General features: G+C 40.9%; 1 protein-coding gene across 1 annotated transcript in view; it reads left to right on the forward strand.

Annotated features, from left to right (window-relative positions):
* LOC120546077 (collagen alpha-1(II) chain-like) overlaps window positions 1-27162 on the forward strand; it is a 31723-nt gene extending 4561 nt beyond the window's left edge. The window contains exons 7-31 of the mRNA XM_039780838.1: window positions 7295-7348; window positions 7496-7603; window positions 9449-9502; window positions 9724-9777; window positions 10249-10302; window positions 10401-10454; window positions 12623-12730; window positions 12907-12960; window positions 13076-13129; window positions 13699-13752; window positions 14442-14495; window positions 14871-14924; window positions 15012-15065; window positions 15316-15369; window positions 16273-16326; window positions 17592-17645; window positions 17889-17942; window positions 18539-18556; window positions 18862-18915; window positions 20352-20414; window positions 20537-20702; window positions 22410-22519; window positions 23632-23712; window positions 24414-24596; window positions 26026-27162. Of these exons, the coding sequence (XP_039636772.1) occupies window positions 7295-7348; window positions 7496-7603; window positions 9449-9502; window positions 9724-9777; window positions 10249-10302; window positions 10401-10454; window positions 12623-12730; window positions 12907-12960; window positions 13076-13129; window positions 13699-13752; window positions 14442-14495; window positions 14871-14924; window positions 15012-15065; window positions 15316-15369; window positions 16273-16326; window positions 17592-17645; window positions 17889-17942; window positions 18539-18556; window positions 18862-18915; window positions 20352-20414; window positions 20537-20702; window positions 22410-22519; window positions 23632-23712; window positions 24414-24596; window positions 26026-26175 (1851 nt within the window). The 3' untranslated portion in view covers window positions 26176-27162. The remainder of the gene's footprint in view (window positions 1-7294; window positions 7349-7495; window positions 7604-9448; window positions 9503-9723; window positions 9778-10248; window positions 10303-10400; window positions 10455-12622; window positions 12731-12906; window positions 12961-13075; window positions 13130-13698; window positions 13753-14441; window positions 14496-14870; window positions 14925-15011; window positions 15066-15315; window positions 15370-16272; window positions 16327-17591; window positions 17646-17888; window positions 17943-18538; window positions 18557-18861; window positions 18916-20351; window positions 20415-20536; window positions 20703-22409; window positions 22520-23631; window positions 23713-24413; window positions 24597-26025) is intronic.
* Window positions 27163-27818: the final 656 nt, after the last annotated feature.

A 27818-nucleotide genomic window follows, 5' to 3' on the forward strand; every position in this document is an offset into this window, starting at 1 on the left:
CAGTATATCCTATGACGTATGTTGAAGTGGATCTGCTGGTGATTTGGATTCTTAGAACAGTGGAAAAGGTTGTCCCAAACTGTCTCCCAATTGATTGCGTTCCTCTCAGGGCTCAGCTCTCGCTCCCATTTCCCCACTATTGGAAGTTCTCCTATTGACGCTTTATAAAAAACTAATTATGGTATAAATCCTAGACACTAATCCTCTCACAGGAAAATTAACAAACCATTGTGACTGGGTGTGCCTCAAGACTGTTTCCCCATGGCACTCCATAACATTTTAGGGCTGATCTTAAGCGAAGATAAAAGAAGGATGTCCTGGGGACCTCAAAACTAGCTCTCAGGTCTTCAAAACTCAACATACCTTTCTCGTTGAATAGCTGGTCTAAAGTATAAATACCTCTGTCACTCCACTGGTTACAAGCAAAAGGTTTGTTACCAGTCATTAAGTGTATTATTGGTACACTTATTGGTATAGCGTTGTTGCTTCTCCACCTTTTTAAAGTTGGTAAATGTGTTGGTGATAATAGGGCCATAGGCTAACATACACTTTTTTGGACACACACCTGCAAAGGCAAGGTCTTGCAGTCTTAGACGTCCAGTGAGGTTTTGCTCTATTTCTCTCCATGGGACTGTAGATGAGGGGTCCATCCACACTCTGAGGGCCTGTAGCTGAAAAACCTCCCGTGTTTGTGGTGCGTTGCAAGGTAGAGTACTTTAGCCTAGGTTGTTTATTATTCCAAATATCCTGCCGAATTAAGGTATCAATTTTCTTCCAGAAATTTATTGGTGGTGGTAAGGGGATCATTGTACTTAAGAAATTCACACGAGGAACTATGTTCATTTTAACAACGCGCTGCTGGAATCACTACTGTCCAGGATTGCCCTGGACAGTAGTGATTCCAGCAGCGCAGACCAATTGGCCAGATCCCTTTGAACACTACTTAATAGTTTCATAGTTGTACTGGACAACTCACTGTAGCGATGCGTGTATGGTGATGCCCAGATATGTAAATTTGCTTTGGGTTGGTATTGTACCACTAATAGCTGATGTCACCTGTCTGTTATTCAAAAGAAGAAGATTAGATTTATTCCACTTAATTTTATAGCCGGAAATTAAGCCAAATTCGTTAAAGATCTTAAGAAGTTTTGGAACAGAATCCTCAAGGTCAGATATGTACATCCAAATATCATCATCAAATAACGATATTGAGCTGCTATTGGATTTAATCTGGACATTACATATTTTAGTTTGCCTTATGGCTTTGGCTAATGGCTCAAGAGATTGCAAACAGCATGGGAGAGAGCGGGCATCCTTGTCGTGAGCCCCGTCCGATGGGGAATGGCTGAGAGTGCAAGCCATTGGTTGAGACTATGGCCGTGGGATTCGCATATAAAGTATGTACCATGTCAATGAAGTTGCTCCCCAAACCAAGCCTCTTCATTACCTGCCACAAGTAGTTCCATTCTAGGCGGTCAAAAGCCTTTTCCGCATCCTCTGATAAAACTGCTACCGTTGTTAGAAGGTTTTTGACTTCTTCTATTACATGAAACAATCTGCATACATTGTCTGCAGCGTGACGCGTGGGTATGAAACCTCATTGGTCGGGGTGGACTAGCTTCTCAATAAAGCGTTGTAGGCGGAGTGCCAAGACTTTGGAATAGAGCTTAATATCAGTCCCAATGAGGCTGATGGGCCTGTAGTTTGAGCACTCCATAAGATCTTTGCCCTTTTTGGGTATGAAAGAAATTAGTGCAGTGTTGGTTTGTTGATGAAAAGTGCTCATCTCTATGGCCAATGTTAAAATTTGTAAGATGATAGGTCCTAATATGTCAAAGTATTGTAGAAGAAGTTCTGATGGAATTCCATCCAACCCTGGTGTTTTACCTTTTTTAACTGTTTTTAATGCTGATTTAAGTTCCTCTAACATTATAGGTTGACCCAGTTCTTCTGCCTCCTCTGGGTCAAGCAGAGGCAGGTTTAGCTCTTTTAGGAACTCCTGGCCCTGTGTCGGTTCTGAGTTGTAGGAGGACTCATACAACTTTGAGTAAAAGGATTGAAAAGTGTCGCTGATAGCTTTAGGATTTGTTGAGATACCTCGGTCTGTGCGGATGCTGTTAATAACAGCTCTGGACTCGCTTTGCCTTAATCTCACAGCCAGCTATTTTCTTGCTTTACAGCCATTAAAATAGTAATTTTATTAGTTCACTCTGTGCATTATGAATTCAGCTCTCCTTCTTAGCAAATCATTTAGCTCTGCTCGACTTGTGACTAGAAGAGTATGTGTAGATCTAGAAAAACATGTCTTTAGCGAATGCTCCAGAGATTTACAAGGTTCTTCCAACTCCGCAATCCTTGCCTCTCTTTTTCTCTTCAAATTGACCGCAAATGAAGATGTGAAATCTCTAATAAATCCTTTAGTGGCTTGCCAAATGTACGCCGGGTCTGAAACTGAGTTAGTATTGATTGATATAAACTCAGCCGGTTTGGCTCTAAACTTTGCATCAAAAGCTGTGTTCTGGAGAATGGAGTTTTTGAATTGCCACCTTCTAGATCTTTCTCCCAACATATCACAACAGAATGTGGTTATCAGTGCATTGTGATCAGACAGAATTGCTGGTTCTATTGCTATCGTGTGGAACATTGCCTTAAGCTCACTGGAGCACAAAATATAATCAATGCAGGAGTGGGTGAGGTGACGTGTGTAAATAAAGGTGTAATCCTTGCTAGTAGGATTGTGCATCCTCCATATACAGTGCCTTGCGAAAGTATTCGGCCCCCTTGAACGTTTCGACCTTTTGCCACATTTCAGGCCTCAAACATAAAGATATAAAACTGTAACTTTTTGTGAAGAATCAACAACAAGTGGGTCCCAATTATGAAGTGGAACGAAATTCATTGGCTATTTCAAACTTTTTTAACAAATAAAAAACTGAAAAAGTGGGCGTGCAAAATTATTCAGCCCCTTTACTTTCAGTGCAGCAAACTCTCTCCAGAAGTTCAGTGAGGATCTCTGAATGATCCAATGTTGACCTAAATGACTAATGATGATAAATAGAATCCAGCTGTGTGTAATCAAGTCTCCGTATAAATGCACCTGCTCTGTGATAGTCTCAGAGGTCCGTGTAAAGCGCAGAGAGCATCATGAAGAACAAGGAACACACCAGGCAGGTCCGAGATACTGTTGTGGAGAAGTTTAAAGCCGGATTTGGATACAAAAAGATTTCCCAAGCTTTAAACATCCCAAGGAGCACTGTGCAAGCGATAATATTGAAATGGAAGGAGTATCAGACCACTACAAATCTACGAAGACCCGGCCGTCCCTCTAAACTTTCAGCTCATACAATGAGAAGACTGATCAGAGATGCAGCCAAGAGGCCCATGATCACTCTGGATGAACTGCAGAGATCTACAGCTGAGGTGGGAGACTCTGTCCATAGGACAACAATCAGTCGTATACTGCACAAATCTGGCCTTTATGGAAGAGTGGCAAGAAGAAAGCCATTTCTTAAAGATATCCATAAAAAGTGTCGTTTAAAGTTTGCCAAAAGCCACCTGGGAGACACACCAAACATGTGGAAGAAGGTGCTGTGGTCAGATGAAACCAAAATCGAACTTTTTGGCAACAATGCAAAATATTATGTTTGGCGTAAAAGCAACACAGCTCATCACCCTGAACACACCATCCCCACTGTCAAACATGGTGGTGGCAGCATCATGGTTTGGGCCTGCTTTTCTTCAGCAGGGACAGGGAAGATGGTTAAAATTGATGGGAAGATGGATGGAGCCAAATACAGGACCATTCTGGAAGAAAACCTGATGGAGTCTGCAAAAGACCTGAGACTGGGACGGAGATTTGTCTTCCAACAAGACAATGATCCAAAACATAAAGCAAAATCTACAATGGAATGGTTCACAAATAAACATATCCAGGTGTTAGAATGGCCAAGTCAAAGTCCAGACCTGAATCCAATCGAGAATCTGTGGAAAGAACTGAAAACTGCTGTTCACAAACGCTCTCCATCCAACCTCACTGAGCTCGAGCTGTTTTGCAAGGAGGAATGGGCAAAAATGTCAGTCTCTCGATGTGCAAAACTGATGGAGACATACCCCAAGCGACTTACAGCTGTAATCGCAGCAAAAGGTGGCGCTACAAAGTATTAACTTAACGGGGCTGAATAATTTTGCACGCCCAATATTTCAGTTTTTTATTTGTTTAAAAGGTTTGAAATATCCAATAAATTTCGTTCCACTTCATGATTGTGTCCCACTTGTTGTTGATTCTTCACAAAAAATTACAGTTTTATATCTTTATGTTTGAGGCCTGAAATGTGGCAAAAGGTTGAAAAGTTCAAGGGGGCCGAATACTTTCGCAAGGCACTGTATCTGTAAGATGGTGGGATTCCACAACTGCTTTAAACATGTCTGATATGTTTTTTGGGGCTTTTGTGTGATAGACCCCTGATCTATCCTGACTTGAATCTAGTACTGCATTCATGTCTCCCCCTATAATTAGTGAATATTCATTGAGAGAAAGCAATCCATTGGTTAGGCGCGGGAAAAAACTTTCATCATATGCAGACGGTGCATGTACCGAAACAAAGGCTATTTTTCTACTCCTTATCGTGGTACATATATAAGATATCCTGCCTGATAAGTCTTTACTACTTTTGTCTACGGTGAGTGCGCATTTCCGTGACAGCAACACAATGGAGCCCTTGGTTTTGGGGTCGTCACTAGATGAAGCAGCAACCTTGAAATATTTATTTTGTAGCCGATTTACATCTCTTTTACGTAAATGTGACTCTTGTATAAGCGCCATGTCTATGTTCTTTCTTCTTAAATAGTCCAGGAATTTAGCTTGTTTGATCGGCCCATTTAGCCCCCTGATGTTAACTGAAAGGATTGAAAGCTCAACCATCCTCAAAATTAACACATATGCATGTCTCGAGTACTCTACCGGAATTCGCTGGTAAATTTGTAGCAAAGGGTGAACTGTTAGATTTAAGCAAAGTGTGGTAGAAACATAAAAAATAAAATAAATCCCCTAACCCTCTGAGACCGCAGACCCCTTCCCTCTCTGTAAGCTATGTGGCCGCATCAAACGCAGCTCACGCAAAACTCCAGCTGAAAACTGCCCCTCCTGTCTAAAGTCACAGGTTAATTGAAACAGGTCTTGTGCACTCTTATGTTAAACATGAACAATGTTACAAAAACCTTAGAACTAGGTCTCAACCTATGGAGGAAATATTTATTCATAATTCAAATTGAAAGTCCAAAGAGAAGCGTCCTCGAAATCTGACCACACACAAACACACGTCGCAGAGCTACCCACACCCATGTTTCTACTGTTGCTTAATTAAATATAACATCAAAAGATAAACGTTGTCTGAGTCCGTGTTTTAAACAGACACACCTGGGGCGAAGTTGGGAACCAGAATACAGTCCTAATCTAGTCCTCACTAAAACGGGCCCAATTATAGTAACTACATGAAAACTTCACTGTTGTTGCATGAAATGTCATTTGTGTTTAGCCTACATCATTATTTTCTATCATGTGAAATAAGAGGCCATCAAGCTTAAAGCTGCAGACAGATGCTCCCCAGCAGTAAGCTCCCACTGCTGTTCATAAGGTGCCTCTGCACCCCTTTCGTTTCAGACCCTCCCACCAGCCTTTGGGCCACGCCTCCTCATTTACATTTACATGTGTCAAGTCCAAACGAAAAGGCAGTGTTAAATGGAAATTGAAATGCCAAATATTAAATGAAAATTAAAAGCCAATGTTAAATTCAAATTCAAAAGCCAAATATTAAATGAAAATTAAAAGCCAATGTTAAATTCAAATTCAAAAGCCAAATATTAAATGAAAATTAAAAGCCAATGTTAAATTCAAATTCAAAAGCCAAATATTAAATGAAAATGAAAAGCCAATGTTAAATTCAAATTCAAAAGCCAAATATTAAATTCAAAAGCCAAAGCCAAATGGAAAATTAAAAAATATATATATTTTTAATTTGATCTTGCTTTGTTTTCTCTTTGGACTTTCAATTTCTCTTTGGACTTTCAATTTGAATTATGAATAAATATCTCCTCCATATCAACCATCTATTAAGTTCTGAAATGTGAAAAACAAACCAGCCATTTAGGAGTAGTAAACATAGATTATAAGAAGAATGTTCATCATGTTCTTTCAGTCTAACTAAGTGTTCTTTGGATATGTAAAAAGCATACCAGCCTAGTGAGAGTAATAAACATAGATTATAAATTGAACAGTCCGCGGTCATCATGTTTTCAGCCTAATTAAATGTTCCTTTAAAGCTTAGCTTCCAAACTTACATACAGTGTCCTTGAGTCAAATTTGGACAGTATTCCAGATACCGCTAATCTGTAGCGGCCGGGTCCGCCAGCCCCGACTCCAGCACCAGACAAGAGGTCCCCCCGCCGTCCTCTGGGTCCGATGATATCGCCTGGTCTGACCGCGAAGTGGCTCGCGTGGGTGTCACGTCATCCTCCACATCCAGATCCCGACAGAACATGTCCGCATCCTTGGCTGTAGTGAATGTGAGCGTTCTCCCTCCGCGGGTCACTCTCAGGGTGGCCAGATAAAGAAGAAAGTTTGGGACGCCTTTAGCATGTAACTTATGCTGTACTCCTATAAATTCCTGGCGCCGCTGGACAGTGAAAGCCTTATTGGTATTTTTAACACAAATGTTCAGTTTTTCATTAAATGCAAAATCAGTCTTGAAAAACGAATCCATTTGGGCTCCAGGGATGAAGCTTGGATTAAAATAAACAAGTAAAAAGAAGCAAAATACCAGAGGAAAAATAGATCAGATGAGTCTCCTGGTCAGTGCGTGAGTTTTCAGAACCTGGCATTGTCCAGAGCAACAAAATCATCCACCATGCCTCATCATGTCAATTCAACATTAAGAATAATATAACCTGTTTTTTCCTGCTTTGCATCAGGATTCTTTAACTTTGGGGGGATGAAACCCGATGCCCCCAGAGATAGCATTGGTGGGTAAGAAAGTTCAGGCCAATTTATGTTTCTGTGTTAAATCGACGCCGTGGGTATGTACATAGATATGTACATAGGTACGTGGAGATATGGACCCTATGCCGTAGCCTGACCTCTGAAAAGATTTAACTACACGACGTGGCGAAAGTGATTGTTCCGTTCCGCCGTGGCTTGGTAGTGTTGCATTCCCCCAATGAAAGCTCTGCGTGGAGCCTCCACAGAAGCATAAATCCTGCTTTACTCAACTTCAGACTCCTTTTCCTCCCTCCTCTGCAGGGTGATGTCGGGCATCCTGGTGAACCTGGAGATCCTGGATCTGAAGGGGAGAAGGTACATTTACTACTCTCCTTTAGTTTGTTGAAACTGGTGAGAGTTAAAGTTTCTTGTGTTCACATCTCTAATGAGGAGGATGATTGTGTTGCTCTGACTCTAAATGATGTTAGCCGTTTCTGATCAGTCTGTGGCTGTTGTTGGCAGGGTGAGGTGGGGCCTCCAGGTTTGTCTGGTCGAGAAGGCCCTTGGGGAGACCTGGGAGAAAACGGCGAAAGGGGCCCAAAGGGGGAGAAGGGCCACAATGGACTAATGGTGAGCACAGCTTTACTCCTTAGCAGTTGTAGGACAACTGTGTGGTTTTATTTTAATCATACAATATACTCCCAACATCCCAAATGTTTGGATTTGGGCGATTAGAATAAAAACATATCAGAGAGTGTTCTTTAGTAAAACATTTTAATCATGGCTTATTTTTCTTGTTGTCATTATGAAAAGACAAACACAAGCAATGGGTGAAAAGATTAAGGGTGAGGCTATTTGCACCCCTGGTACAATTAGCAGTGTATGCTATTCGTACCCTGGTGCAATTAGAAGTGCTATTCGTACCCTGGTGCAATTAGAAATTAATGCTATTCGTACCCCGCAGGTGCACACAGCAATGTGTTCTATTAATACCCCGTCTGGTACAAATATCAATGTATGCTATTTCTATATATTTCTATATATATTTTATATTTCTATATATTCTTACCCTAACCATAACCAATCCCACTCCTGTTGCCTAAACCTAACCAACCCAACCAGAGCAGGCAACGAGTAAATACTAGCCATTCAGGGATGAGTCCCTTAATGAATATTCATGAGTCTTCCCCTACCACCCTGCAAAAAAAAATTGTGCAATGGCATGCAAATTATCCAATCCAAAATGAAAAAAACAAGATCACCTCACCAGGGAATTGAACTCCAGACCAAAGATCAGTGTTCTAACCACTCACGTAGCAGTTCTTACAGAATGTTGTACAACTGTTTACCCCTTGGTGTCTTCAAGCCTTGGTTGCTAGGTAACCATACTGTATATAAAAAATAGGTATTAACCAAGGGGGTAAGCTTCGCTTCTGAACGCGAACCTCCGATGGCGCCATTTTGTTGCTACAAAGGTATCACCTCTTGTTAGCATTCCACTGACCGCCTTTTTTTTTTTACGTCACTTGACTGCGAATAACTTTACATCTGAAGCGTTTAAAGACTCTATTTGTCCATTGTTTAATTCTAAAGAAACACGACAATGTATAAAAGGCTCCATTACCTTGTACCTCACGTTATGGCTCCGTAGCAGACGTTTTTGTAAAAATAGGCTAACGATTGTGTCATAACTAAGTGACTTACTGTCGCACAGTAGAGGAATTACCGTATAGTACAGGAGAAGCTCGCAGGCGGTTTGGACTTACATTAGCTGTTTAGGTTTAATTGCTAATGTTAACTAGCATGTTAGTTAGCAATAATTAGCCTGTGCTTATGTTATCTCCTTACATATACCTACGCTCTCCGTCTCTGTAAGATTGGGAATGATTGAGATTTCTCTTGGCACAGCTACCAGAAGATTTACAACTTTCAGACACGTTGCTCACGTCACATTTACGTTGTCTCCGTCAGTTGGAGGCTGCGCAGTAAAGGAAGAGATCACCGGAAAAGTGCTTCTAATAGCCTTCACTGGTCTCCGTCCAGAGCAACGGGGTCTATTGGTCCATTAATATATATGTCAATGGTATTAACTAACAAACTAACGGTTGTATGCTTTCACTGAAGACAGAAAGCGCAACTGTAGTATCCATTTTCCGCTAGAAATTCAATTGTTATAAACTTTAGAGACAAAACTTTTCTAAAATGCCAGTTTCTGCTGTCATGGAAGATGAACGTCTGCCATGATTTCGGTGCACGCGAGCAACGTGTTTTTGTTGTTGCGTCACAGGGTGTGACTAGCTCAGCTGTGTGGCCGAGGCTATTCGTACCAGGGGTGCAAATAGACTCTCCGAAAGATTAAACCTAGTGATCAGCTCCACTCAGCACACATATCTGAGATTTCAGTTAATCACCAGCATGAAGAGAATATAAAACTGATCAGTCAGATTGATGTGTAGAAACTGATCTCTTGAACAGGGTGAACCGGGGCTGATGGGTGAGGTGGGACCTGCAGGTCTGGCGGGGTTACAGGTGAGTTTGTTACCAGGATGTATTGATGCAACTGATGAGATGCTGCTCAGAGTAGCCTTTAAATAATAAGCCTTTTAATGAACCGTTTACAGCTGGGATTGATTTTAATTGATCTGTCTGACTGATTCTTTTTGTTTTTACCTTTGTTTCCTGTCTCCACACATGTTTAAACTGAAGTCAGTGTCTATAGTGTTTCTGTCGTGTGTTTGTGCTCATTTTAGGGAATCACAGGCTCTCGGGGACTCCCGGGGCCAGATGGACCTCAGGGCCAGAAGGTGATATTATTTTCCTTTTAAAGGTACTCTAAGCAATGTCACACGTTTTTTAGGCTACAACATTTTTTGTCACATACAGCAAACCTCTCCCCACTATCCGCGAGCTGCCTGTCCACTGAACACACTGTAAAAAAACGGATGAGGATGAGGGAGGGGCGAGCTAGTCTCATTTTTTTTGAAAATACTTTGAACGTCAACAAGAATAACATCACCCAACATCGCTTAGAGCACCTTTAAGTAACAAGCCACTGTCATATGCTCAGAATGTTGTTAATTATCATCATTTAAGTACATTAAAAAACAGAATAAAACAATGTTTTTAACAATATTTGTCGCTGACATTTTAGATATTTTGCATATCAAAAGTTTTTTACATACCCTACATCACCTGCAGTGTTCCGCTTGAATCTAAGTTAAATGAAGTTGAATGTCAAAGCAATGGCACTAACAGATTTCCCTCCATCTCTCCAGGGGGAGTCTGGCTCTGTGGGAATTACTGGACCTCCGGGGTCAGGAGGCCCTCGGGTAATCTTTGATTCCACGTAACATTTTGCACAACATGGTCTGCAGTACAGCTATAAGAGAGAGAACTACCATTTGCTCTCTGTTTGTCTTGTACATAGGGAATAACTGGCTCTCGTGGTGTCAGAGGAGACGCAGGGGGGCTGGGACCACCTGTAAGTATCCTCAAGTATCAAGATATTCGTTCACTTTATTTGGTTTGTTTGCCATGCAGATGTACGCACAAATATTCCGTCTGTTGCACTAAAGTTATCCTCACAGTCCGCATTTGTCTGAACGTAATAAACCTCATCCTGTATGTGTTGTTCTCTTGTCGTGCAGATTGCCCTGTATTGGCAGTATTTTAGTTTTGTCCCCTGTTCTGTTCCAGCAGTGCCGTTAATGGAGGCAACATTTTTAAATACGTGATTTCCCTTGTGTTCTGTTACAGCAGTGAATTAAGTGTTCGTGGCAGGACTACACTTTAGAGAGAAATCTAGCTAATTACAGTGGTATTTAAGTTTTACAGGCAGCATTACTGCTGGATGAGTTGAGTTTAGATTGCATCATCAAGTTTTTGAGGCATTGGGCTGTGATTATGGGGCGTGTTTCAACCAAACCAGTAAAGAAAATGCCTCTGCACTCAATTGGATAGACCTACAACCAATCAGAACAACTGAGACAGACGTCAGAGAAGCTACAAGTCAAAGGCAGGCTTCGACAGAGCAAAGGCAGAGGCGGCAGTTTCCGTACAGCAGTGAATTAAGTGTTCGTGGCAGGACTACACTTTAGAGAGAAATCTAGCTAATTACAGTGGTATTTAAGTTTTACAGGCAGCATTACTGCTGGATGACTTGAGTTTAGATTGCATCATCAAGTTTTTGAGGCATTGGGCTGTGATTATGGGGCGTGTTTCAACCAAACCAGTAAAGAAAATGCCTCTGCACTCAATTGGATAGACCTACAACCAATCAGAACAACTGAGACAGACGTCAGAGAAGCTACAAGTCAAAGGCAGGCTTCGACAGAGCAAAGGCAGAGGCGGCAGTTTCCGTGTCGTGCGGATGGGTGTGGCAATGTGTATACATACGTGATCGCGGTTCCTTGTTCCTCTTTTAAAATGAATGCGCTATAACAGACGCGATGGCGGAATCTACACATCTCAATTCTCCAGTGGCAGCCATCTTTGTTGTAAACAAATTCAACCCAAGCGCTCTTTGGTGACGTGGTTGATTACGTTACTGCTGATCATCTGTCCGTCATTGTATAAAGCCGAGCATAGTTGCTCCACAACGGATCAAGTCCAGACCGAACTTCCCAACCTCAAATGTTGTGGGCGGGGCTAAGTTGGGCTGGCATCCAGGCTAGAAGCCCTGATAATTAAACAAAAGTCTCAGAAACGAGATAAACATAAGAAAGTGCATCATGTCTATCTACGGTGAAAAACCATAAGCATGGCAACGTCGGTCTGTCTACCATCCAAGTCCAGCCTGAAATATTCCAATAACTATTAGCTATGATATACTGTATGTACGGATGTACGTTCATGGTTCCCAGAGGATGAATTCTTATGACTTTGGTGATGACCTGAATTTTCCTCTCATGTCACCATGAGGTTGATATTTGTGGTTTTAAGTGAAATGTTTCAATAAGTATTGGATGGATTCCCATGGCACTGGGTTCATTGACTTTTTATCTAGTTCAACCAGTAGGTCAAAAGGTGTACTGTATATGTTCAATACTTTTGGTTTATGACTCAAGGCCTGCAAAACTAATGACACTCCCATCAGCCTCCAATGTACTTTGTATGTAATGCTCATTAAGCAAATGTTAGCATGCTAAACTAAGATGGTGAACATGGTAAGCATTATTCCTGCTGAACATCAGTATGTTAGCGTGCTGACATTAGCATTTAGCTCAAAGTGCCCAGTGCTCACAGCATCACAGAGCTGTGGCTCTGGAGTCTTGGTTTAGTACTCTACTGTTTATCACATTAAAATAAATGACCAAAATCCACCCGCTTTTTTGTCTAGTGTTGCTAAAATAACATGGAACGTGTAAACGGATACGGAAACGGAACAGCTGAGGATGTTGTCTTGGGTTAGATGGCAGACGTTTGTCTGTGTGGTGCAGTGTTTGATGTCTGTGGCTGCGCTATTTTACATTAAACTGAAAGACGTTTAGTTGCAGTTGAATCCAGTCTCCAAGCTTCTCGCCCTCAAAGCTGATTTTAATTTAATTTACTAAAATCTGATTTTCAGTCCAAATCTATAACAGAAAAAAAAACTTAATAACTTAGTTGTCTGGGTAATTGTGTTGCATTTTTGTGATGTCTGCATGGCAGGGTCCAGTAGGAAAAGTTGGACCTCAGGGAGACCAGGGAGCTAAAGGGGAAGTGGGGTCACAGGGACTGAAGGGAGAGCCAGGAGCTCCAGGTCCACCAGGGGAACAGGTTAGTGAGGTTTTCATCTTATATGTATCTACTGTACTGTGGCATTTAAAAAACCAAAGTGCATGTCTCCATGTTGCTACATCTTCTAGATGAAAACATTATAATGCAAAAACTAAAATCTATTTACTATGTGCAAATATTCATAAAACACATCAATAATCTTATGACCTGTGTAGGGTGAGGATGGTCTGCCAGGAATCCAAGGTCCTCCGGCTCTGCCAGGGTTTGAGGTGAAATCTACAGCTTTTAAGCAGTACTTTGTCTGATGTTAATAACTAATTGCTGACGATTGCCCCCCCAACAACTCTTACCTTGTTATTTGTGCCTCTTCCTTCTCTTTTTCAGGGACCTCCAGGAGAGATGGGCCCCCAGGGTCCCCCAGGTCCCACAGGGGCTCCTGTAAGTGTGTACAACACAGAAACACAGTGGATGATGAAATCACATTTTGCCCTCACCAGCTGCTCTATAATTATACCGTGTGTGTGTGTGTGTGTGTGTGTGTGTGTGTGTGTGTGTCTGTGTGTGTTTTCTATCTGAAAGTTATCTTAACGCTTTAGTGCGCAACTTTTTGATATTAATGAACGTCCGTTACATTCAAGCCATTGCCAAATGAGTTGCTACAAAGCTAATTTAGACTATCAGCTCCACACAACTCTCTCTGGATTTCTCAGTATGGCTATATTCAGAAGATTGTGTCGTCCGGCGACTTTCCTGCGCAGAAACCCAAGTGAAGATAATGACCTCGTTTGAAGAGTCCATCATGTTTTTTTAATCCTCCGTGTCCTTCTTGGCTACTAGCAACTGCGTGGAGGAGGGGTGGGGGCTGTGCGCGATCACAGAAAGCTTGTATCATGTCGACGCGCCAGCAGTTTTGTTGTCATTACATAGAATTCCTCATGGGGGAGACAGAAACTACGCACTATAGCTTTAACAGCAAAATTATTTTAAAAACTATTATTGCTTTGCAGGGAGTAAAAGGAAGAGCAGGACCTGAGGGGAACCAGGGCATGTCTGGGGAGAAGGTAAGAGCCTCATATTCCAGTGTGTGTGTTTTTTTTTTGTTTTTTTTTGTCCCAAAACATCTGAATACGTAATTATACATGTTTTATACATTCTGGTTTTCCAGAACATCTAAAGTTGGAATACATTTTGGATTTTATTCTACTTAATTTCAACATACAGTAATTTACGTAATTCACAAAGTCATTGAACCACGCAATGGAAACAAGTTAGAGGAATAGTTCAATATTTTGGGAAATACATTAATACATTCTTGCTGAGCGTTGGATAGGTAGGAAGGTGGTTACCACAGAGCAGAACCTGCTTTTCACCACTTTGGGGTGAAAATAGTTTTGGTCTCTTGCATCAGACTATTCAGCTGGCGCAGTTAGTTTTGTAGCAGAAGTCACATTTGCATACTAGGAGAGAGCATCTATACAAACGTGTTAACGGCTCAAAAACTGTTGTTTAGTTACTCTATGAAGCACATACTGTACATACACTGTATTGCGTTGGTAGTTCCTGACCAACTAAATGCCCCTTTTCACTTGATTTGAGAAGAAAATGTTTTTGATCTTGTGTTGTACTAACCAGTACAGACAGCTCTTTTTTAAATTTTGCAATATAAAAATAATTGCAGCAGCTAAATGTCTCCCTCTCAGAAAGATCCAAATTAATTTTCCCCTGCTCAGTTTATGTTTTACCCCTACAGGGAGACGATGGCGAGAATGGATCACCAGGGAAGCTGGGTCATGTTGGAAAGAGAGTAAGAGTTCTCTGTTTCAGTCTTGAGAACATTTAGCAGGTGGAATGCAGTTCTAAATAATGTAAAGATAATGTTGTGATGAATCCAAGAAGGTCAATATGCAGGTATTATCTCTCTTTGTAATAGTAATGTTATTACTTTTTTTATGACTTTTGGAGGAAAAAAAAGAGCCTTTGTGTGGTGTTGAAAACGGGACTTTACATACAGATAGTATGGTGTGTGTGTGTGTGTGTGTGTGAATGGGATGGAAGGGAGGATGGCCAGAAGTAGCCACTCTGACAGCCACTGCATGTGCAGATGCATACATAAAAAATGGTTGCTAAGCCCTCTTGCTTTCCTTTGCCAAATCGAAAAACATTGCGAACTTGTCCACAGGGGAAACGGGGGAAGGCCGGAGTCAGAGGGACCAGGGGAGACAGAGGACCGAAGGTGGGATATATGGTAACAAGGCCACAGGCTTTCCTTCTGGTTTAATATAGTGTATGGGCCAACAGTAGATTGTGTTTTGCCTTTCAGGGCCAAAAGGGAGACTCAGGGCTAGTCGGCCTCCCTGGGTGGCCAGGGCTCATCGTAAGTCAATTCATTTGTTCACTTAACATCTGTTTTTATGTCATATATCTATCTATCTATCTATCTATCTATCTATCTATCTATCTATCTATTTCTCTCCACACATTAGCTGTGAAACTGCCTATTCGGCCATCTGTCCCGCTTTGGAGAGAAGAGATCAATAAAGTAATGCGTTTCCCAATTAAAGTGCATTTAATCAAGCAGTGAATTGATAACCACTTGTTATATTTATTTTATTTTTGTCCCCAAGGGAATCGCGGGCTTACGTGGAGAGCCAGGGGATCAAGGTGGAAAGGGGAAAGAGGTAAACAAGAATTGTCACAGACACTGAGGATGAAACCCAACTGGATCTCTTTGGATTCAGCTTGTGTAAACAAGGCTAGCTTCATTTTGTTTTTGTTAAAATAATAAAATTGAAAAATACCTTTTTTTATTTATATGCCTTTGAAAGTTTCTCAGTAGCTACAAGTGATCTAGTGTACCTTTTGTCTCTCAAGAAGAGCAGGGCTGTTTGAAAATGAAGAAACATTTGATGTGAATAGTCAAGATTTTTAATAAAGTAGTATTTATATGTTGGTTCATCTGGAAAAATCCAGTTTTAAAATCATTTATTTCATTTTTTATCCACTATTACTGTAACTTTTTATTCAAGTTTCAAGAAATTAGAAAGACCATTTCAAGAAATGAATTTCTAAGAATATTTTAGGTGTCAAATATGATAGCTCATTACAGAACAGTACTTCAACTTATCGGTGAAATATGTGAGTTTTTTGGTGAACCCTTACTACTATATGGGCCCATAACAGCATCATAACTAATATAATAATTAAATACATAACATGGGAGACATTTTTTTTTAAAAGTATGACAAAAAAAATGTGAAGGCCGTAATTTACAGCAAGGTCATAACCAATAAATAAGACGGTTATCAACTCATAAACAATGGTGGATACTTTACATCCTCTTTCCCCGCATGAAAGTGGCACACAACTGAACTTGATATGTACATGTGGATTGTCATAGCAACGTGAACGGGAGTGATAGCTACTGAAATAAAGAGTAGCGTTAATACTGAGCTGTTGTTGAGGCTCATAAACTGCTTTGGCCCGCTGGGCTCAGTTCAGGCTCCATGTGCTTTGCTTTTCCATTGTGCCGGTGTGCTGTCTGAGTGAAGCTGGAGACGTGACTGTGTTGTCTGTGTCCTCAGGGGGAGAAGGGAGACATGGGAGTGCCTGGACCACCTGGAGCTGATGGCGTGAAGGTAGGAGCTGTCCACATTTAATAAGGAGATACACATTATGAATGGTAACTGTGTCTGTAGGTGTGAAGGTAAAGCTGCCAGCAATGTTACAGTAGATACACGTCAGAGCAGGTCTAGTTAATAACATTAACGATGGCTCGATCTATTCCATTTAGGTGTGCCAGTTGTAGGGTTTGTTTTTGGTACATACTGGCTCACTGGAGAGGCTTCCTTGGACACTTAATAGAATAGAGCCATCTTTAATGTTAGTAGTTCCACCTGGGCTTTCCCCGCTGTGACAAGTCAAGATGTCAGCTGTGGAAAAGGCCCATTCTGATGTCAGAAATGTTTGGAGGGGGCGCCTGGGTAGCTCAAAAAAAAAAAGAAATGTTTGGGGGGAGGAGGGCTCTGATTCTGGTGCCTTAAAGAATACACTCACCTAAAGGATTTTTAGGAACACCTGTAAGATTTCTCGTTAATGCAATTATCTAATCAACCAATCACATGGCAGCTGCTTCAATGCATTTAGGGGTGTGGTCCAGGTCTAGACAATCTCCTGAACTCCAAACTGAATGTCAGAATGGGAAAGAAAGGTGATCTAAGCCACTTTGAGCGTGGCGTGGTTGTTGGTGCCAGACGGGCTGGTCTGAGTATTTCACAATCTGCTCAGTTACTGGGATTTTCACACACACAACCATTTCTAGGGTTTAAAAAGAATGGTCTGAAAAAGTAAAAACATCCAGTATGCGGCAGTCCTGGGCGGGGCGAAAATGCCTTGTTGATGCTAGAGGTCAGACGAGAATGGGCCGACTGATTCCAGCTGGCAGTTAGTTGTAGACAGCTTAAGTTCTGGTTAACAATCTACTATCTTATCTTATCGGTCTCATGTCTAAACGCCCCCACGTGCTCCACAACTAGACTCTGGCAACTTCTTGCAAAGCCCAAGAAGAGATTCATTGGAACTACGGGAAAGTACTATAATCACATGTTTTGTTCAGAATGTATGTCGCTCTGGGTGCCTAGGTAGCTCACCTGGTAGAGCGTGCACTCATATATAGAGGTTTACTCCTCGATGCAGCGGACGCGTGTTCGACTCCGACCTGCAGTCCTTTGATGCATGTCATTCCCCCCTCTCTCTCCCCTTTCATGTCTTCAGCTGTCCCATAAAAAATAAAGGCCTAAAATGGCCAAAAAATAATCTTAAAAAAGGAAAAAAGAATGCTTGTTACTCTAATGGATATTTATTTAATTTTCTTTTAATTTAGTTTTTTTTAATCTTTCTTCAGGGTATTCGGGGTCCTGCTGGGTTGCCTGGTCCACTGGGCTTGAAGGGGGAGCAGGTACGCAAAATTAAGATCGTAGTTTATTTTAATCTTTTGGAGCTTGAATTTGTACTACATTTGAATATGTTTTTTATGATGTCCAACTTTGACGTGTATGTTCCTCTCTCTCTCTCTTTCTCTCTCTCTCTCTCTCTCTCTCTCTCTCTCTCTCTCTCTCTCCCCCCCCTGTGTCTCTCTCTCTCTCTCTCTCTCTCTCTCTCCTCTTCTCTCCTCTCTCTCCTCTCTCTCTCTGTGTTTTAGGGAAATATTGGTGTACCAGGACCGAGGGGTACACCAGGGATGCCAGGGCTGCCTGTAAGTTTCATGTCAGAATTCAGCATCACATCTTAAATCTTTTAATTCCCTTTGAAAAGCGCTTTTTCACAAACCTGTACATTACAGATAGATTATTCAACATGTTTTATTCACTGTGGGTTTTTTTTTTGTTGCTGGCTGTTATATAATTATAACTAGTATTTTGTTTTTCAGGTTGGCTTTTATGCTGTTGTTGCTTTCTTTTGTGGAAAGAACGTTGCAACTGTATTTTAAATTTGATATACAAAGTTTATTCAGGCTATGCATTTTTACTTTTTGTCTTAGATATTTCACAGTTTTGAATTCAAGCAAGAGTCTAGATTGTGTCTGATTACAGAAGTGGAGCGTGTGATGGAAATGGGATTGTTTTATAAGAACTGGTGCAGATTGTTATCTGTCAGCCAACTAATCATTTCTTCAGCTGCACAGTTCACCAGCACACTATGATTGTGTTCAGCCCACTGTGTCTTAGGGGCAGACAAATCTATTGACTTAGGAAGCCGTGGCAGATGGGTTCTTAATGCAGCAGATAAATAACTGCACTTCACAGTGAAAAATCATGCTAATGCCTTTTTTCTTCTCCTCCTCTGTTGCAGGGTTTGTTTGGATTAAAGGTATGATATCATCATCTCAAGCACTCTTGTCCTGACAGATCAAAGTCCCTTCAGCTCTTACTCAGCGCTAATGTGCAGCGCTGACTGCCCCGGAGGATTGTTAACGCTAGGATCGCTCTGGTTTACGTTGATGGCACATATAATCATAAAGCTGTCACACTTAGGAGTTTTCATTCGAATGTAATGGGATTTTGCAGCAGTCTTGATTTCCATATCAATGTGTTTTATAGTTAATGGTGTGGTATTGTCGTACAGAACAGGGCAGAACCGCATGTTGTGCTTATCGCATTTCCTTTCCCCCGCAGGGTTTGAAAGGCTACCAAGGTTTCCCTGGTCTGCCTGGCAGGAGGGGGCTCCCAGTAAGTTTACCACAGAGGATCAAAAACACTCTTGAGTTTGATTGGTAAAAAATATTTGCTTATCATATTAATATAAAGCTCTTAGGATACACTAGATGCTGTACATTACAAACATGTATACAATACATTGACAATGCCCACAAATCAGTTTAATTAGATATGAGATTAGCCTAGTGTGCAAACTTCTTATGTGTCTGACAGTTTGCTTAGCTTATAACTTGCCTGGGTTTTAGCTAACATTAGCATAACGTTCAGGGGACATGGGCCTCGGCTAAAGTAGTGACACTATCATTTTAAAGGATCCTACTTGTTGACAGTGTTGGGGAAGTTACTTTTAAAAAGTAGTGTTTACTCGTTACTTCTTAAAAAAGTAATCTGTTACTTTTCTTAGTTACCCCCTATGGAAAGTAACTTTTTACGTTACTCGTTACTTTTACGTTACTTTTAAAAGCGGGCGTCTCTGGCAGAGACTGAAGTTAATTATACAAAAACTATCTTTGACCATGAAGCCAATCTCTGGTTTATCAGTGAAGTGTCTGAACTACACTGCAGACTGGATTCTCTACTCACAGAGTGACGGCTGATTCATTATGAACGAGTCCAGCGCGGTTTGAATGCACATCGGCAGGTCATCGGCGTTACACGGTGTTAGTGTGTATGTAATGTCTGTATCGACTTGTACCGGTCGCACAGCCACGATGCTCCGTGCATTGTCGTAGACACATGCAGCCTCTTTTCTGGAAATCCTTGCGTGTCCGTGCAACCGACACAAGTCCACAGCGGTCCATTGCGTGTATGTATGAGCTCATCGCCACCGCATCCATCTGTGAGGTTGTCAGCTTTGTGTCTGCCTGGCTCAGAGCGCCGTCTAGCAAAAAGCCACAAAGCTTAAAACACTCTCAAAATTTAGCTTTGGCTTCTTCTCGCTTGCCATGATTGCTGTGCTACCAGCCTCTGTCACGTCCCGTGTGGAGCTTGTGAGCGCGCAGCTGAGAAGGCAGTGGCGCTGTCAAATCTGTCCCTGGGAAAAGTAACGTTGCGCCAAACTGAAAAAGGAACTACGTTTCGTTACCACATTTTCAGTAGTAGTGCGTTACACTACTTTTTACCTGAAAAAAGTAGTTATGTTACTGTAATGCGTTACATACACCCAACACTGTTGAGCACTGTTAAGGCACAAAAATCAACATGTGAAACAGCTTAAGAAATGAACAGCTTTTATTGCATTTGATCATCACTCAGTTCCATGAATCTAAGATGTTATTTGTCAGTGTATACTGTACCACACATTCATTTTAATGGCCATGTAAAGAGACATTTCTTTACTATAGATTTCTATCTCTTTTGGATAACAAAAACTTTTAAAATCTGGATTCTAAAATTCTTTTGTAGTGTTTATTACAATACCCAATGTGTGCATCTTCCTTGTGTTTTAGGGTCCACCTGGGCTTCCTGGACCCCCAGGACAGTCACTAAACATGACGTTGACTCAACTCAAGGTCCAATTAAATTATTTTGAGCGTGGGGTTCCAAATGCAAAAGCATTTATCATCGAGCATTTGAAATGTGTCTTGGCTGCAATGCGTGTGTTTTTATTTTTATATTCTCTTTCCATGTCCAGGACCTGATGTATATGTCCGATAAGCCCAACTACCATGTGGTCCAGACTGTGCTAGATTCTCTGCAGCAGGAGCTTTGGCTGCTGCTGGATCCTCCTGATGGCAGCAAGGAGCACCCTGCCACCACCTGCCTGGAGCTCTGGCTCTGTCACCCCGAATACAGCAGCGGTCAGTTCCCCAAACAATCAAATAGCACTATTAAATAAATCCACACAGAATTATTTCAGAATGGCGGAGCTGGCTGGAGCCCTGGACGCGGTCCTTTCTGTTACATGTGTGCATTATCCTCCATGTGAGCTTTTCTAAACTCCACCAAAACAAATTGATCTGGTAACATTTATAATTTTAGCTGTCAAATACTAAATCACTCAGTTTGAGAATTTTTTGGATTGGTTAGAAAATAAAAGTATTTTAAAAATGTATATTAATAACTTGAAAGGTAAACATGTCTATAAATTATGAATATACACATTAAACACAAACCGAAAACGTGCATAATCGCACTTCAAAGATACACTCTTGGCTCATATTATAGTATAGTACCTCAAAATGTCCTCCCAGCTTACTGTTGATTTTGAAAACATCAACATTTAGTTATGAGCATTGTGTTATTGGCCACTTGAACAAAATATATGAATGTGTTTTTTTTTCTGGTTGCAGAGAGTTGAGAAATCCCTTTTGGTAAAAGATTGAACTGGATTTTTTTCAAGCAATAAGCACATTTTGAATTTCTTAATTAAACATTGCCTTGGGCGCCCGGATTGCTCAGTTGGTAGAGCTGGCGCCCATATATAGTTTACTCCTAAACGCAGCGGGCCCGGGTTCAACTCCGACCTGCGGCCCTTTGCTGCATGTCGTTCCCCCCCCTCTCTCTCTCTCTCCCCTTTCATGTCTTCAGCTGTCCTGTCAATAAAGGCCTAAAATGCCCAAAAAATAATCTTAAAAAACATTGCCTTTTCTAGTTTAAAAGTGAATTTTGTATGACTAATCAAGACAAATGTTATTGTTACATCCTTACTGCCACTTTGCAAACAGTACCCAAGAGCTGGTGTCAAATCTCTCTGTCCTGAACAGCAGCCACTAAAACAGGATGCTTTTTATTCAGCAGCATCTTTAATCACATGGATAATCAGCTTAGTTTAGAAAATATGTACACGTTTTCTTAGCAAAAGTTTCAAAGTCAGACGCTGTATATTTTATCCCTATATTATTGTATTGTTTTGTATGCTTGTTTGTTATAAAAGTTTAAATGAAAATTGTAATACTTTTGTGGCATCAGACACATAAAACATGGTATATCAATAAATAATTTGTCTCCATGCAACACATTTTGATAGAATTACTATCTATATTTCATGAATCATTGTTGATTTATTTATTTAGCACATGTAAGAAACAACAACAGTGTTACATGTACAAAGAATTAAGAAAAAAGACATGCAAAGGAAACCCAGAAAACCCTCAAGGGGCTTGGTATCTTGGGTTCCCTAAAATAATTCCACGAAAGGTTGCATATAGAAAAAAAAACCAAATAGTCTATGAAAAAGGGACAGAAGAAAGGAGGGGAGAAAATAATGAATAAAGAAAGAGAAAAGAAAAAATAATCGTAAAAAAACAAGAAACAAAAGATGTTAGGCTACTAATACAGTACAATATTTATTCACAGATTTGTACCTAATGCTCCTGAATCTCAATAAATATCATAGGTGAAGGATCCAAACTACCTGTGATCATATTTCCGTGTTCTCATATTTCTTTGGTCCAGTGTGTTGGAGTGGTTTTGCTTCCAGTATTTCTTGGGTCGGTCTGTCAGCGTGGACCCAATAAGTCTATCCCTGCAGATGTCCTTGAACTCTCGCTAACCTTTGTCCGCAGGAACGTATTACATTGACCCCAACCAGGGCAGCCCAGCGGACGCCCTGCTGGCCTACTGCAGCTTCTCTTCCACATCAAAACAGACCTGCCTTCATCCCCGACACTCGCAGGTATGAAGACATCACCTCAGAGAGGCTACAGGAAATTGCAATTCTGGATCAAGGGGGGTACCCGTTTTGTCAGTCAGCTCACAGTTCCGTAGTGATGACTAAGATCTGCAGTGATGACTTGAACTTCTGCACAGTATTGTAGTTTGGTAGTTTGAACATCATTCCTATAGTATCAGTGAGGAAATCATTTAATTGACTGACTTTAACATTGCTGAGATCAGCTGTCTGCCACACATGCATGCACGCACACACACCAATTATTCCATCCTGAAGTTTCAGGACTTTCAGGAATTACCATAAATATAATTTCTTCACCCTCAAACCGTATAAAAAAATACAATGCTAGTGATTACAAAACAGAAAAAAAAATGAGATAGTATAAACAAGTGTTAGACCAAATATATTGTAATAATGTGTTAATATTGCTCAATTAGATACACCCGGGGGTTTCGCTGCTACAGCACTCAGTGTGGTATGAACGGTAGCTTATATATATATATATACACACACACAACAAACACACACACACACACACACACACACACACACACACACACACACACACACACACACACACACACACACACACACACAAAAACCACCACTACAGGTGAAAATGATGACCTTTGCTGTTCATTTTAGTATATTTAAATACATGGAGGTATAACAGTGCCTAAAAGAAAGACATTATTCAAAAGGTTTAACCTCCCTGAGGGCTAAATGAGACACTGCATTCATCCAAAGGACATCAGGACGATCCGGACACGGCCGTTATTATTCTCATTATTATTGTCCTTTTCTTTACTGCAGTCCATATAAAAACACAAAACACACCTCTCTCTCTCCCTCTCCACTCTAATACAGTCGATACTACATAAGAAATTGACAGACTCAACCAAAGAATAATGAATGAATTGGTCTCTGGTAGCGTAAAGTGAACGCATCGCTCAACAGAGGTAGCCGCTTCACCTCTAGATCATACTTGAGCTGCATGCTAATCCAGAGTTCATCAGCAGCTGTCTGAACACCGTTGACCTCCACAAGTCTATTATATGAAAGCAGGACTTGCACCCAGATTGGCAAAATGTGTGCCTTCTTTTGTCTGCCTGCAGTTGCCGATGAAAGCCTGGATGGAAGAATTTTCTGAAGAAGGATCCTTTCAGTGGCTCAGCAAGCTGGAGCAGGGGTTTCAGGTGAGTGAAGGGAACAACCAGAACTCAACATTCACCCTAATTCTCTAATGACAGATTAGTATATTCATCACAACTGTGTTCATTGGTGTTATTGGACACTTGGGGGCAGTAGAAATCCACAACAATCTGAAAACACAGATTCTAACATATTTTTGATTTGATTTATTTAGCACATAAAAAAGTGTTACATATACAACAAAATAAGTAAAAAAGATACCAAGAAAGCCCTACGTTTAATTAAAAAAAAAACATTAACGGTATGGAATTTCAACACTGCCTCAAAACAGAATGACAATCTCGTGGTGGTACATGATGGCCACCGTGTGGGGGAGTTTCTTCTCAAAAGCTGAATCTGTCTAAATTTTTTGACGCAGGCTGCTGCAGGAGTTCCTCGGCTCTCCCCTGCGGCCTCCACCGCCACAGCCTAATCGCACCACCCCCATTCAAAATAATTGAAGACCGCCCCAGTGTGTGTGAATGCGCGCTAAATGTGCCACAAAAAAATGAAACATTGACCCCTTTTCACATTACACATTACAAACAAAACAATAGAATATACTGTCAAGAATTTTCCCAAGAATTTTCCCAGACATTTTGTCAATTTTTCACTTACTGTTTGTTTTTACCTTTTAATATTGTTGCTGTTGTTTCATACCAGCTGACATTGTTAATGCATGACATTCTTATACCTTCCTTCCCAGTTTTACTATCCAGGTGCTAATGTGGTCCAGATGCGTTTTCTGAGGTTGCACAGTAGCACTGCCGTCCAGAATATGACCCACTCCTGCCAGCCAGGACACAGACTGGGCCAGGCAGACAGAGACGTCAAATTCCTCACTGACTCAAGGAAGCAAAGTTACCTCGGAGCACTTAAAGACTGCGTGGTATGTAGGAAGTTTTCTAAATCTCCCTTTTTACGGTTCGCTTGAGAGGCTAGAGGAAGTACGGGTCATGCTGCTGCTGCGGTTTTATAAAATGTTGTTGAGAAAAAATCTTAACTGTCCTGTAAATAGTCAGCAACATTTAACTTTTTGCAACTTAATTATATTTATTTGAAAAATATTTTAAAAGAGATACAATAATTGCCAGGATAATCTTTCTAAATTCCGTAATTACAGGTGTGGAAAAAAGGTTTTGCCACGTGAAATGTATTTATTTTTTGCCAGGATTAATCAAGCGTGTGTTGTTGTACTCATACTTTTCATTAATTTCAGCCACAAGAGGCTGAAGTGCACCACTACCCCATGTTCTAAATAAGACTCATTCATGTTTTCTTCCAGCTGAGTTTTAACTTCCCAATTCTTCACCTTCAGCTGCATCACAAAACCAATCTACACACTATTCTACTTGTACTTTCTTTACATAGAATATGTACAGTAGACTCGTAGGCCTTACGCATTCTGCTTATTTTGCATACATGTAACAATTATGTCCACAAAATAATCCTAATCGGGATGCATGTGGATAAAAATGGGTGGGCAGGAGGGTGTGTGTGAGCAAACGACAGTGATAATAAACTTGATTCGCAAAACACCTATACAAGAAGCCTACAACTCCGTGCTTTATAATGACGAAATGACATGCTGTGGCTGCTTCACATGAACAGACAGAATTAATGCAGAATAAGATGGGAAATAAAATGGTGATGAAGTAATATTTTCCACCGGGTTGTCCACGTTTATAGAGCCTGCAACACGGTAAAAAAACCGCACGGGGCAAAGTATCCAGATGCCTTTCTGTAGTCCACCTCGGAAAAGTGTAGTTTCACCGGCAGACCCACGTCAATACCATCCGCCGTCGCTTGATTACGCAGCCGAGTGGAAGTCGGATTCTCCTTTGCATTCTCCTTGGTTGTATTGTCCTAATTCCTTTTGAATTCTCCTTCACACCTTTCCTTGACCTCATGACATTTACCATCAGGATTAAGGAAAAGTGGTTAGGGAAGGATTTAGGAGGTAATTTCTTTCACTTTTCGACCGCAGCTGGTCAAAATTCACCTTTGCAAAACTTTTTTTCCCACAAAAAAAATTAAAATAGAAAAAATATCCTGGCTAAACCACCTGTTCTTAAGTCCTAAACACAGAAAAGAGAACAATTTAAGATCACAGTCAGAAAACAGATCTTGCCTCCCAGGGTTTCCATAGGACGGAATGAAATACAGAATAATTGTTAGCTGCAGCCTCATTTGAGACAAATCATGAAACCAAATATGCAGTATTACTATTAAGTATTACTGTCACATAAAAAAAAAAAAGTGAGGAGTCATAGCAATTCAATGTAAAATAAATAACTATTGTGTTTCCTGTGTGTCAGCCTGGAGAGGAGATAATTTCTGGACCTCGGGAGTCTGTGTTTGAGTTCGAGGACCTCCATCTGCTCCCCCTGAGAGACGTAGCACCAATGGGAGGTGGAAACTTCACACACCAGTTTGGCTTCACCGTCGGGCCTGTGTGTTTCAGCTAGAGGCGCTAGAAAACGGTGCTGTCCCAGAAGACTCGCAGGTCCAGGACACAAACCTCTGTTCATCTCATGGACACCTAGAGGACAACTGGAACAGAAGATGTCCCTTCCTTTTTCTCTCTCCTTGTTTTCAGGGTATTCAATCTCTCAAGTTGAATGACTCCGTATTCATGAATTTGGGAGGACACAAGCGTACCCAGGCTTTTTTTTTCACAGAGAAGTCAAATTTGTTTACAGAGACGTTTATCTTGTATTGAATAATTTAAAAATGTATGTTTTTTTTTTTTTATCCTTTTATATACATATGTTTTTTTTCTGTTTGATTTTTGTTATGTATTTTGGGCTTCTGTCATAGCTTGCCCATTGTCTATATAAAAGCCAGACTGTCCTAGCTGACCTCTTAACAATGTGTTCTGCATGGGGACACAGCTACTGTGGTCTCATTGGCCGAATGTGACCCGGCGGCCAGTAATCTCTGACTCTCTGTCCACTACTTTAGTACTGTAAGTGACCTCAGGGTGTCACTTTTCTCATGGTGCCGATTTTCTATGAAAGACCATTTCTTTAATCCTAAAAACAATAGAAGTGGACAGTCACATTGTCTTGGTGCTTCCAGTTGTCAACAGCACAGTTCCTCATTTTGTTGTAATACAAAACATTGTTTGTCTTATACAGTTTCATGTTATTGTATGGTTTTTTGTTTTTTTTACGTCTCAGGTATGATACATTCATGATATACACATGGGCACTGAAGCTGCTGTTGCCACAGTATGTTGGTCAGTTTTGTAGTTTAGCATTAAAGCAAGACTTAGGAAATGTTTAAAGATAAATCCATGAAAAGACCAAAATCAACACTGAATTAGTTCAACCAACAAGTATTGTGTGTATCTAAAACCTCATACTGTATATCTTCTTCCACCTTGCCATTGAGCTCCATTGTTGTTCCAAAGCTATTAAAAACACACGAGTGAGGAACTCTGTTGCACTGAGTGACATGTTCCTTCATTACCATATACACACACTCTGTAGAATCCCACACACACCGTCCTGCTTCCAGAAATACTCATTAGAGCACCAAATGTGCTACAAGTGCACAGTTTACTCCCGTTGGTCCAGGTAATGTTGGCTAAAACTACAGTGCCCAGCTGTTTTAGGTAATTCAGTGCCACAGTCAGGGTGGGGAAATCTTTGTTGATTTTGTTTATTGGTGTTTTTTGCCCCCAACGGTGCCTTCCAGGCAGCGCTGCCTGGAAGGCACCGTTGGGAGGCACTGGTTAAGGTTAGGGTTAGGTGCCTTGAAGGCAGCGGTCGCAGCACTGCCTGGAAGGAGCAGTTGGGGGCAAAAAACACCGTTGAGTGTTGATTTTGCTCTTTTCATGAGATTTGTTGACAACATAACACCAGCCTCAACCTTAATAAATGTCGAACTCCTGCACACTGTTATCCAAAAATGTTAAAGAAGTTTTAGTCGTAGATCTTCATTAGGCTTTTAATGACAATACTACGTCTAAGCATGTTTATAATACAGCAGCAGGCTGCATCAACCCATCACAAAGATTACGGATTAGGAAAAAAATGGGGGGGAAAGTATTGCCTTTCAAACAAAAATCATAAACACAATGTAAGACTAAAAAATGAAGTGACAC

This window comes from Perca fluviatilis, chromosome 17, assembly GCF_010015445.1.
Source record: "Perca fluviatilis chromosome 17, GENO_Pfluv_1.0, whole genome shotgun sequence".
Classification (NCBI taxonomy): Eukaryota; Metazoa; Chordata; class Actinopteri; order Perciformes; family Percidae; genus Perca; species Perca fluviatilis.